Consider the following 12,490-nt stretch of genomic DNA (forward strand, 5'->3'; position numbering starts at 1 on the left):
ATTTAGACCATCAATAGCTGTGCGGTACTTCTCAATCAACCGTGCTTCAAGGCGATTGAGGGTGTTCTGTAACAAAGCTTTATTCATGGGGCGCATGACCGTTAGGACGGTCCACCTTAATTCGTCTTCCTCGTGTCCCAGTTCCAGAAAGTGCTGGACCAATGGGGCACTGAGAATTTTACACCGTATCCGTGATTTGTGTTGCTGAATTCTTAATTTAACTGCTTGAGTTGTTTGGCCAATATATGTTTTTTTACATGGACACTCAATTGAGTAAATCACATTCCTCGAGTTGCAATTTGAGAAAGTCAGTTGCACATGTTTTTCATCTCCAATAGTTGTAAATTTGGAGTCATTGGTCTGCGGGCAAACCACGCAGCTCTGACATCTGAAATGTCCCTGTACTGGTGGCAACCCCATCACAGCTCTTACATCTTTAGGAGGTGTTGGTCTAGACGCTTTAACTAGATGTTCCCTAAGGTTCTTTCCTTTCTGGAAGGCAAACAAAGGTGTGCCAAGGTTCAAGTGTTCAACCAACCGCCAGTTTCTCTGAATAATTTGTCTCACTTTGTTGGCTTTCGGGTTATATGTTAGCACACAAGTGAGCAAATCATTCTTAACCTTACTTTTTGGTACAAGTAGGGTTTCTCGGGGCGTAAACCACGCTCGTTTGAGGGAATTCCTGACTAATTTCTTCGGATATCCCCTATTACAAAGCTTGGTCTTCAGGATGGCAGCATTGTCAAAAAAATCACTTTTATTTGAACAATTGCGACGAATTCTAAGAAATTGCCCATAAGGCAAATTATCCTTAAGGTGTCGGGGATGTCCTGAGCTGTATGCCAATAGTGTGTTTCTATCGGTGGGTTTTATAAATAAACTCACTTGTAGAACACCTTTGTTTGCCTTCCAGAAAGGAGAGAACCTTAGGGAACATCTAGTTAAAGCGTCTAGACCAACACCTCCTAAAGATGTAAGAGCTGTGATGGGGTTGCCACCAGTACAGGGACATTTCAGATGTCAGAGCTGCGTGGTTTGACCGCAGACCAATGACTCCAAATTTACAACTATTGGAGATAAAAAACATGTGCAACTGACTTTCAATTGCAACTCGAGGAATGTGATTTACTCAATTGAGTGTCCATGTAAAAAAACATATATTGGCCAAACAACTCAAGCAGTTAAATTAAGAATTCAGCAACACAAATCACGGATACGGTGTAAAATTCTCAGTGCCCCATTGGTCCAGCACTTTCTGGAACTGGGACACGAGGAAGACGAATTAAGGTGGACCGTCCTAACGGTCATGCGCCCCATGAATAAAGCTTTGTTACAGAACACCCTCAATCGCCTTGAAGCACGGTTGATTGAGAAGTACCGCACAGCTATTGATGGTCTAAATGATAGGGACGAAATATGGTCCTTGATACAATAAGACCGGTAGAGTTGAAGATTTTCATGTAAGTTCTGGCAGGGTTATCTGACTCAGTCTGCCAATACCTGATATGTGCAGTCACTGTGTAAATATGTATTTGTGTAAAAAATTGTATTTGTATAATTTTATGTTTTGTTCAGAATGTGAGCCGCGATATCTACAAGTTCTCTAACTCTGTTTTTAGCACACATGGGGTGTAATGGTGGTGGTCCTCTTTATTATTTATAATTATTTTTTTATTATTTATAATTATTTGGCACCATTTAGAGTAGATTCATTGCCTCTACGAATTAGCAGCTTCACGAACTAGTTATTTTTCGTTTCTAGTCAAGACTGTAGTTTCATTATGTTTAAGTATTTTTGCTTTTAGTAATTCAATTTTATTTATTTTTGCACATAATTATTTTTCACCTACCATTTTCTTTTACAATTGCTTAAATCGATTTACAGTGTTGTCCCTCACCAGGAAGAAAACCACGTATATAACTAGGGGGCCTGTGCTCCCACTCCACTGTATAATGGCCGACACATTTCTCCCCATGATGGGTGAACGCGTTAGTCCTTTGTCTTTGTCGATCGTTTGAAATATGGCTCCGTGTACACTCCTGTGTACCTTGATTCGAAGTAGGACAGCGAACTTGGAGAGATGATACGTAGATCGTAGAGAGAAATAGAGAAGAGCCATAAGGTAAGATAAGTTGGTGCTTAGGCGCGTGTCGTTTAGATTTAGATTTAGTTCAGATCTATTGATTTATCCCCGCGTGTTTAGTTGTGCGTTTTTCCTCATTGCAGCGTGCACACGACGGCGGATGTAAGTCCCCACAGTGGACCCGACGTTAGCTTAGTGATAATACTTCTAAGCCAGGTATTTCTTTCGATTCTTTTGGTGATAAGGTAGTCCTTTGTTGGACTTAATGTATTTTAATGGTTTAAGTGAGGTTTTCTTTACCTCCGTTTTTTCTCCCGCAGTCATAGTCGGGCTAGGGGTAGACCTAAAAAAAAACCCCCATACTCCACCGCCTACTAGCAAGTTGATTCCATGCAAGATGTCCGGAGTAAGGGACAATAGCTAAGGTTTGTGTTGGCCCTATCCGAGTGCAGAATGAGAGATCCTGTAGATTTAATACGTTTATAGATATGCTTGTGGGAAACAGACACACGGGTGTAGAATGAGTTGTCCGTCACATTGGGTGTACATATATGCCTGCGTAAGGTGAGGATTTTTGAATTCTTATTTTCCGTGATATTCACGTCACTGCTGATTCGGTGTTTCTGTTGAGGTGGTGGAACTTTCTGCATGCTTCACAGGGAACGAGACCTGTATTTATACCGGCAAGGATTATCGTTTGGCCACTATGTACTGTACATGTTATTAGAGTTTATTATTTTTCTTTATGTAGAATGCTGCTGTTGTTTGTGTCCTGAAGAGGCCATAAGAAATAGATCGGCTGAAACGCGACCGCGTCGACAGTTTTTTACAGAAGCGCTGCAAATTAATTGAACTATTTGTGGATGTAACAGTCTCACATTGCTTCTTTTGAATTATTTGGAAAGTGATGTTCCTATACGCAATGTATGAACCTTCTGGGTAGTTCACACTATTTAAAGGTGGCTCCACAATAGGAAATATTTCATGGTGGACAGTAGCCTTAGTTTGTTTTTGTTTTAGAGATGTTATTTGTAAATATATGTTCTTTTTATATGCTCAACTATAAAATGGCTAAATAAGAAAATATACACATATGACAGGATAATTAAAGGTATCCTTGTTAAAAATAATTCTCTATTTTTTCCTTCTTACCAATTTTTTCTAAATTGTGTTTCAGACACCCAGGTAATAGGAGGGTTATTGATGGGTTACCCCTAACCAATAGAATTGGTTTACTTAATACAGCACACGATACCGCCCTGCCTTCGGCGGGTGCATAATACATGTATTATTGGCACGAAGGCTCCCCTGATCTGCCGTTGACGCTGGGAGCCTGTTACTTTCGGTTTTAGATCGTGTTTCCACGTGCGTAGCCCAATTGGGCTATTTTGGTAGGATTTGGGCTACGCACGTCGTAACTGCCCGTTTTATGTGTTTTTCCTTTCGTTTTTGCCATTCAGGCTGAGGTTTACTAAGAAGAGCACTACTTTATGCCTGGCTAGCTGCAAAAACGACCTGGGCCTGGAGGGAGCACCCCAGGAACACACTTGGACTTTCTCTTGCTCTTTTGGCTCCACTGCGCCCTGGGGGGCTGTAATAATTGGGACACAGCTGTTGCTGAGGAGCTAGGTACCGGTGCGGTCTGTGCTGTGGGTTGGCTCCCCCCTTGTTACTCCTCTCTTCTGTTGCCTTATGAGCAAATACGTCTACAGATTTGGTTCCACCATGGACAATTGGGTACATTATGAGGAGGATGACACCTTGTACGAGGAGGAGGTGGGGACACCTGCCATCGAGGATAATATTGTTGAGGCCCTGGACGCTTCCGTGCAGGAGTCGGTCAACAAGGCCCTGGAGAAGGCAGTTCCGGGAACTGTGCAGCAGGCTTTGGCGACTGCATTGAAGCCTATTACTAGGCAACTGGAGAGGTTCGCGAAGCATCATAGCTTCATTACCCCAGCTGAAGAGCAGGCAGAGGAGCCACGGACTAGGTCCTGCCCACATTCTGCTTCCTATTCGTCGCTCCCGCGCCCTGCGACGGAGAGGGAGAAGGTGTAGGATACTGATTCGGAACCTGGTTCCACCTCCTCGGGCACTCCTGATGATTCCTCTCCCAAGAAGAAGTCTCGGAAAGTTAAGAATGTGGAGACTTCTCAGCCGGCCCCTACGCCCTTCACCTTCAAGCCCTCGGATATCGTTCACCCTAGATCCTCGGATTGGTTGCCTGCCCCGGAGGTGGCAGCGTATCTACATGAGAACTTGCGCAAGAGCTTTGACAAGGAGGTGCGCAACAGACTGCGGTCTGAATGTCCCCGACCGGATCTCACAGATAAAGTGGCGGAAACGCCGGAAATTGACCCCAGTTTGCTCACTTTCCTTTAAAAGTTTGCCAAGGACCCCAAGAGGGGTATAGATGGCGCTTGGCGAGGGTGCCAAGACAAACTTCTTGACGTGGTTGGCCCCCTAGCCAAGATATTGGAGATGGCTCTAGAGGCGCAGGAATCGGGAACTGCTATTGATTCCCATGTTTTGGCCGGCTGGACCCAGCGGGCTATCTGCCTATCAGGTAGTGCCAACTGCGCAATTTCCACGGAGCGCAGGAAGTCCATCCTGATGCGCATGGACTCTAACCTTACGGAGTTGGCGGCGGCGGAGCCTGGCCCCTTGGAGGACGGAAACCTATTCGGCGACCGCTTCGTCAAAGATGTGGCGAAATACGTGGGCACCTTCACGACCCTGGACAAGCCTCAGGCGGGAATCAAACGTGTATTCCAGGCCGGGGTTTTCAACAGGGCCGGACGAGGCCGGGGACGCTCGTTTGGCTGTCAATTCTCCCAAGGTCCTCAGAGAGGAGATTTCGGACGCGGCAGGGGAGAGTGGGACTCCACCCGCGGTGGCACCTTCTACCCCACCAGGCAGCGCTTCAACAAGCGACGCTTTAACAAAGGATCCTACCGGGGAGGATTCCAGAACACCGAGTCTTCAGGTGAGCGCTCCAGACTTATTTCTTCTTCCGTTGGGGGGGGGGGGTGGGGGGAGTATTCAGCAGTTTTATCACAACTGGGTTCAAATATCACAGGACGCATGGGTTTTGCAGACAGTTCAGGGGTTTCACCTAGAGTTCTTTCAGACACCCTGTCAAGTTCATCGGCCCAGACAGCTTTCTTTTTCCCAACTAGAGTGCGATTTCATAGATTCAGAAATAGAAGGATTGCTGCAGAAACGCGCGATAGCTCCTTGCAACGAGGGCCCTCGCGGTTTCTGCAGCAATATTTTTCTGGTACAGAAGAAAGGCGGTGGTTACAGGTTGGTACTCAATTTGAAAGATTTCAACCACTTTATGACTTACAAGCACTTCAAGATGGAGGGCATCCATCGGCTGGCAGACCTATTGAAGCAGGGGGATTGGTTGGTCCGTCTGGACCTGAAGGACGCCTATTTGTCCGTTCCCATATATCGTCCCCATCGCAGATTCCTTCAGTTTCAATGGCGGAACCAGTGGTACGAATATTTGGTCCTTCCTTTTGGACTTTCCTCAGCACCGTGGTGCTTCACCAAGGTTCTGAAACCGGTCGTAGCCTACCTCAGAGAACAAGGGGTTCGCATGATTGTCTACCTGGACAACATGCTTATCATGGCGCAATCTCAGGCGTTGGCGGTCCAACACTTGCGCATGACCATTCGTATTTTGCAGAATCTGGGGTTCGTGATCAACGAACCGAAATCGGTTCTGTGTCCCACACAGACAATAGATTTTCTGGGGTTCGTCATAAATTCTCAGACGGCCTAACTCAGCCTTCCAAATGCCAAGCTTCGGGATATCAAGAAGGAGCTTCGCTCATTCCTGTCCAAACAGATGGTTTCGCTTAGGGGGATTGCCCGGATAGTGGGTCTCCTGGCGTCGTCCATTCAGGCGATATTCCCGGGACCCCTGCACTACAGGGCCCTTCAGCGACTAAAGATCCAACACTTACAGAAAGGTCTTTCATACACGGACGTAGTCCCTCTTTCCCAGGAGGTGAGGGATGCAATGGTGGTTGGCCCACGTCGAGGCGTGGAACGGCAGAGCGATTTTCGGCTCTCTACCGGAGGTAGTCATAGAATCCGACGCCAGCCGTTTGGGGTTGGGGAGCGCGCTGCGGAAATATTTCCACAGGGGGGCGTTGGTCCCTTGAAGAGTTAAACCTTCACATAAATTGCCTAGAGCTCCTCGCAGGATCATTTGCGATCCGGACGTTATCTCCCAGACAGGTCTCATGTTGCATCCTTCTTCGGATGGACAACATATCGGCGGTAAGGTACATCAACAAACTGGGGGGCACGAGGTCCTCACTGTTGGTGTGGAGATAGCGAAGGCTTTTTGGCACTATTGCCTGAGTCACCAGATTTCAGTCATAGCAGAATACATCCCGGGTCAGTCCAATGTGGTGGCGGATTGGAACTCTCGCCACCTCAGGGACTACGGCGATTGGCAACTTCTCCCACAGGTGGTCCGGTGGTTGCAGGAGATATGGGGATTTTGCGAGATCAACCTGTTTGCCTCCAGGCTGAACTGTCAAATGACGAAGTTTTTCAGCTGGAGGCCGGACCCATTGGCGCTGGCGACGGATGCCTGGAAGTTGAATTATGCGTTTCCACCCTTCATTCTCATTCCTCGCGTGTTCACTCAGGTGATGCGCCAGAAAGCAGAAGTGATATTAGTGACTCCCCTGTGGAAGTCGCAGCCTTGGGTCCCGTTGTTGCTGGAGACGAGTTGCGACTTCCCCAGGAGGATCCCATGGTCCTCGACGATGCTCCAGGGCCCTCATGGAGAGAAACACCCGATGGTTCTATCGGGGCATCTGTCTCTGATGGCCTGGAGACTTTCAGACAGCGTTGACAAATGCCAGGATTTTCGGAACAAGCTGCAGGTTTTATCAATCAGGCGTGGGCCCCCTCTACCAAGAAGCGATATTCTTCGGCCTGGGGATGCTGGGTTCGATGGTGTATGGGACAGCATGTGGATCCCGTGGGGGCAGGATTACCCTGTATTGTAAATTTTCTGTCTGAAAAAGTGTCGGAAGGGCTGGCATATCGCTCAGTTAATAACTTCCGTTCTGCCATATCGGCAGGCCACTCCCAGATTGAGGGCAAACCTGTCGGAATGCATCCTTTAATATGTAAACTACTGAAGGGTATCAGAGTAGCTAATCCACCCAAACCAAAGTGTTCCTCTTTGTGGGATGTCTCGCTGGTTCTGTCACTATTTAATAGATGTCCTGACAACAATAGGTTGTCTAGGAAACAATTGTCAGCCAAACTGGCCATGTTGCTCTTCCTAGCGGCTTGTAGACGTTCTTCGGATGTTAAAGCCCTGGATATTACAGGTAGAGTATTTACTCCGGAGGGAGTTTCGTTCTCTATTACATCTAGAACTAAAACCATGTCACGCAGTGTGGATTATCATGCTTTTCCCGATAATGCTAAACTTTGTGTGGTCCACTGCCTCAAGGCTTATGAAGAATGTACCAGGCCTACCAGGCCTGATGGTGTGGTACAATTGTTGATTGCTCTGCAAAAACCGTACAAACCTGTGACTGCGGCTACTATAGCCAGATGGCTCAAAGAGGTTATGCAAGAAGCAGGTGTAGATACTCAGGTCTTTGGTGCACATTCTGTCCGAGGCGCTATGGCCTCTAAGACTTTCATGTTGGGTTCTACTGTGCAAGATATCATGCATTCTGCAGACTGGTCGTCTGAATCAACGTTTAAACAGTTTTATTATAAACCGGTGGGTGATATATCCTCTGTTGTTTTTAATCAGCGTTAAACTAGCATAATACGAAGCCTCCGGTCCTGTAATAGAATAAAAAATTAGCTAGCATTCGCGCCAAGAATTTTCAATTCTATTAAGGACACGGAGCCGAGGATTATCCCACCCGGTTAAATTACAGTATTGTAATTGTTGCCCACCCGTTTGCATATATACTCTGATTATACAGAAGTTACGGGTTGTTTTATCTCTGTTTTTTTCAGGATCTGAAAAGAAGATGGATTAATCCTGTTTGAAGTTAAGGTTCTTCCCAGCTGGTCTGGTTTCTTCCACGTTGGAAGCTGTTGTTGAACTTTATTATAATTATTGGACTTATTGTTCGGAGCAAAGAAAGAGGACTGGTTCCGGTGCTACTGGCTCTTATGGGGCTCTGCAGGAAGTGATGTGGTGTATGCATCATGGGAAATGTAGTTTTGTTTGACATAAAAAAAGTTTTCATTGGCTGCTGTGAGTAGCAATAAATAGAAAGAGAAGCATAATCCTCGCCTCCGTGTCCTTTATAGAATTGAAAATTCTTGGCGCGAATGCTAGCTAATTTTTTATTCCACAACTAACAATTCCAATCCAAACCATATATGACTTGCCTATATGCAAATTCATATATTGCAAAACCATATATTGCAAATGCTTGTTTACCTTCCAATGCGTCCCAGCAGATCCTGTTCCTGGAGGGAGCTGCAATCTTTCTCCTGCCTTTGTCAGCTCTGTGCTGCCTCATCCCTTCTAGTGCCCTGTGGGGAATGCTCTCTCGAGGGCCCCCACCCCCATCCTCTTTCCGGGCCTGGCTCGTGGCTCTGACTGAAGAGAAACAATGTGACTTGTTACTTTATTTCTCTTCAGTCCTGGGTCAGTGGGAGGAGCTCAGAGCAGGCTGCAGACTGCAGGCGATTTAGAGCAAGCCTCTCTCTCACAGCTCTCTACCGAAGAGCTGAGGGGGCCCCCTTCACCTACCGAAGACTGGGGGGCCCCCGCATCGCGGGGGCTGCAGAGTTGTTTGTTACGCCCCTGCCTGTGGGTACAGTCTGGAAGGTAGCAGGTGTACGGGGGTGGGGAACCCCCCCCTATAAAAAAAAATATTTTTTTTAAAAGAACAATCACTGCGTGGCAAACACCAGCGTCCAGAGTGTGCAGCAAGTGACCAGAGCTGAAATGTCTGCAAATTGTGGAATTTAAAAACAAGGACAGAGAGGAAAAAAGTAAATATGCTAGAAGGATAACAGGGAAAGTACATAATAAGTAATAATAAAAAAAAAATTTAAACAGGCAAAGAAAACGAGCAAAAATGGCTTGCAGACATCAGATGAATGCTGGTTAGAGAGACAGCCCTCGAATGATCAAATTATCAATACAATTAGTTAAAACGAGCTCATTACACAGACACCAATTAATAAACTATAAGCACAAACAAATACACTAAAAGCACAGAAACGGTTGCAGTGTCTGCATTGGTTAGTTGCTAGATTTCAAAGTAATCTTGAACTGGGAGCAGTACCTGGTAGTCAGGATTTGCAATAACTCAAGAATAACCTGCGACAATGGCATCAATGGTACCCGATAGTGCTCAAAAATTTCAAATAATTTATGGTTAGATCGCTACCACTATAGGCCACACCCTCAGTTCACCCTCACTGTAGCAAAGCATTAGCAAGAGGTGGCACTTCGGGTGCAGAGTCTCACTTGCGACCCTTGACAGCTGCACACCACCTTTGAGGACACCAGCGCTACATAGAGCTGGAAACAGAAAGAGGACTAGAACCCTCCATGATACTGCTCCCATTACCTTGGTCGGAGAGGATTCGCAGGTCACCTTCTGCATAGTCATCAAGGAGATGGTACATATATAGGATGGGATCCTTCTCGTAGGTGATGTAATGCCAGGTGTTCATGATCGGGGCACGTGACAGCACCATACCGCGCCACTGCACATTATTTCCATCATCTTTCTCGAAGACGTGCTCCACTGCCTTCCCAACAAGCTCTTCTGCTTTGCTGTTCTCCTCTGGGGTGGAGTGAACTAGATCGAGGGTAATAAGAAGAAATTTAGGTCACTACATTTTGACTGTGGGGTAGGTGCATAAGAGCTTCACGGACATGTGCCACATGCTGGGAGGGAGGGAGTGTTCAGGTTATGCTTTGGTAAAACTGGTGATGAATCAAAACCAAAGCTTTCAGTACAGGCAAGAACGAGGCATGTTGGTAGGCTCTCTGGCCTTGGTTCAAGGCTTTATACATTCAGGTATATCCCGTTCTACTCAATTATACATTTACAGCTCGGAGCTAGTCCATCAGGATGGCTGACACAGAGGTACAATAGGCACAAATGTAACAGCCAGGTCTGTCATGCTAAAACATATTGTACGTCTGTAAAAGGACGTTTACGAGGGAGAGATGTTTGTAAGCCAGTGGATATCAGTCAAAAACATGAGAAACCAGAATAGCACTGGTAATGCCAATAGTTAACACTTATGAATGCACTGTCAAGCAGACTTAAAGATCCATGTACGCTAATGACTGCCTCCTATCTGTGCTGCTGCCATAGAAAAGCACCAATAATTATGTATTTACCCAAGACACTTTAATAGCATTAAAATGACTTGTGAGTGCCCCTTAAAGTTCAAGCTCAGGCAGCTGAATAAATAAACAAAATAATCACAGTTGTGCGAGGGCAGTGCTTATGCCCAATTGTTGCCGGTGAGGCCCACCCATACTCATTTTTGGGGACCAGCACTTATTCTTCCTCATACATTTCCCAAGAGCAAGAGAGGGAAATTCCACAAAGCAGAAAGAGAAAGATGGGAAAACAGTCACAAAAGGAGAAAGCAGAATCCTGCATTAGTGAAATTAATTGGGTAAGGAATGTCTGGTAGTTAATTAAAGAAGCATGAGGTGAAATCCAGACAACACAGCCATGGCATTTGATGCTCTAGTGTCGCCCTTGGAGTTCAGAGCATAACTTTAGGCACCGCCACGTATTCGTCTACAAATTCAGCACTGGTGGAGGGCAAGTACTTTTTTGTGGATGCACACAACTCCTGCCTAAACAAGCATACTCTTGGCTCCCAACATGCGGGCCAAGCCAAAGTCCCTCTTCTGGTGGTTTTCACATACTTGTCTGGCGATAGTCAGACCATAAACCCTAAAGTAAGCACCAACTGCAGAGCTGAAGCCTGACCATGAAACAACAGATTCAACATAGTTATACTTAAATTGCTATTTTCCTCCTCTGTTTGCCTTACAAAACAGCTTGCTTAATCAGTGGCTTCCTATCACCATTTTCTTATGAGTTTTATTCAGTCCCCAACATTTCACAGGTAACAGTATTTACATGTGAGCCTCAAAAATCGTACATACAATGCCAGCAACACAATGTCTTTTATATTGTGCAGCTGTGTGCTAGAGCTCCTTGTGTTGACCGTTTGTACTCACAGGGTCTTCTGGGCATGATCTGCAGTTTCTTCACCCGCTTATCCTTAAAGAGTTCGATGCCGTAAACACAGTCAAAGCCATCGTAGATCACCAAGTACAGGCCAGGATTCACTTCCATCTGATCCAGCACCAAGCCTTTCCATTGGCTGATGGTACCATTGTTTTCCTGCCAGCCATGTTGTATCCTCTCACCAATGAGGCCGGACAACTGCAGGCCCCCAACGACATCCTCAGAATCCCCAGCATTGCGATTCCTATAAGAAATGAGAAAAGATGGTCAGATAATCTGTAAAAAGTGAGAACTGTGCTAAATGCTGCTTCAAAGCACTTAAACTGACAGTAAAGAGACCCAGAATTATTATTAGACTATTTAATCAGTAACTTTTGCTCTAAGTTTGAACTAAAGCTTTTTAACAATAACAAATTACCCAATTGTGAATACTGTAAACAGATCCCATTGCGAGGGCCAAAAGATCCTATGATATAGATACACAATGGATCAGGAGAAGAAATCAGGGTGCCCTAACCCGGTGACGAGGTCCTATAAAAAAAGAGCCAGACAAGAATTGTAATTTTCCACCAACATCCCTGACTGCAGTGTTGTGCACCGTCTCCTGGTCGTCAGTTGTGTGTAGGGAGATTCTGCAGGTCTGGGGTGTTTGGGAGCCAGTTTTCTGATTTCAATGGTGCAATAAGAAAATGAATAAGTCCATGGATGAAAGTACAGAAACACTATGTTCAAAACTGTTAATTCTGTAGAACTGTGATAATCTGTGACAATATACTTTTGTAAGGGGAGCCACGTCATTTGGTCCTCCTCTGCCCCATTTTTCCCAGCCACCATTTTATTTCAAACTTTTTATATTGAAAATCCAATTGAAATAAATAAACTTATATTTACAGACTATAAGAGACTACATTGGTTAGTTATCACAAGTTTCCAACAAAAGAAGCACAATTTAAAAAGGGATACATGCGCTATATAAATAGAAGTGACAAGGAATCTCACGCACACATCTTTTTTATTTTTTATTTTTTTTTTTAAGAAAAGTTGTTGTAAAAGAAGAGCATTGTAGGCAAGCAGACAGCAGCCTACAAAGGCTAAAAAAACACACACTGCTCCCATATGGAAACCAATGATATCAGTATCTCTTCATAGCCTGGCAGT

The 12,490-nt window shown here is 45.4% G+C and overlaps 1 protein-coding gene across 4 annotated transcripts in view; it reads right to left on the reverse strand.

Moving 5' to 3' along the window:
• The window catches only part of LOC146772217 (spindlin-W-like), a 53,779-nt gene that overhangs the window by 16,608 nt on the left and 24,681 nt on the right, over positions 1 to 12,490 (reverse strand). For 3 of the 4 annotated variants that reach the window (XM_085639483.1, XM_085639482.1, XM_085639484.1), the window contains exons 3-4: positions 11,323 to 11,576; positions 9,677 to 9,910 (exon numbers count right to left, since the gene is read on the reverse strand). In XM_085639483.1, the coding sequence (XP_085495609.1) occupies positions 9,677 to 9,910; positions 11,323 to 11,576 (488 nt within the window). The remainder of the gene's footprint in view (positions 1 to 9,676; positions 9,911 to 11,322; positions 11,577 to 12,490) is intronic. The other variant, XM_085639485.1, reaches the window with a different exon arrangement.

Source organism: Triturus cristatus, chromosome 12, assembly GCF_964204655.1.
Source record: "Triturus cristatus chromosome 12, aTriCri1.1, whole genome shotgun sequence".
In the NCBI taxonomy this organism is placed as follows: domain Eukaryota; kingdom Metazoa; phylum Chordata; class Amphibia; order Caudata; family Salamandridae; genus Triturus; species Triturus cristatus.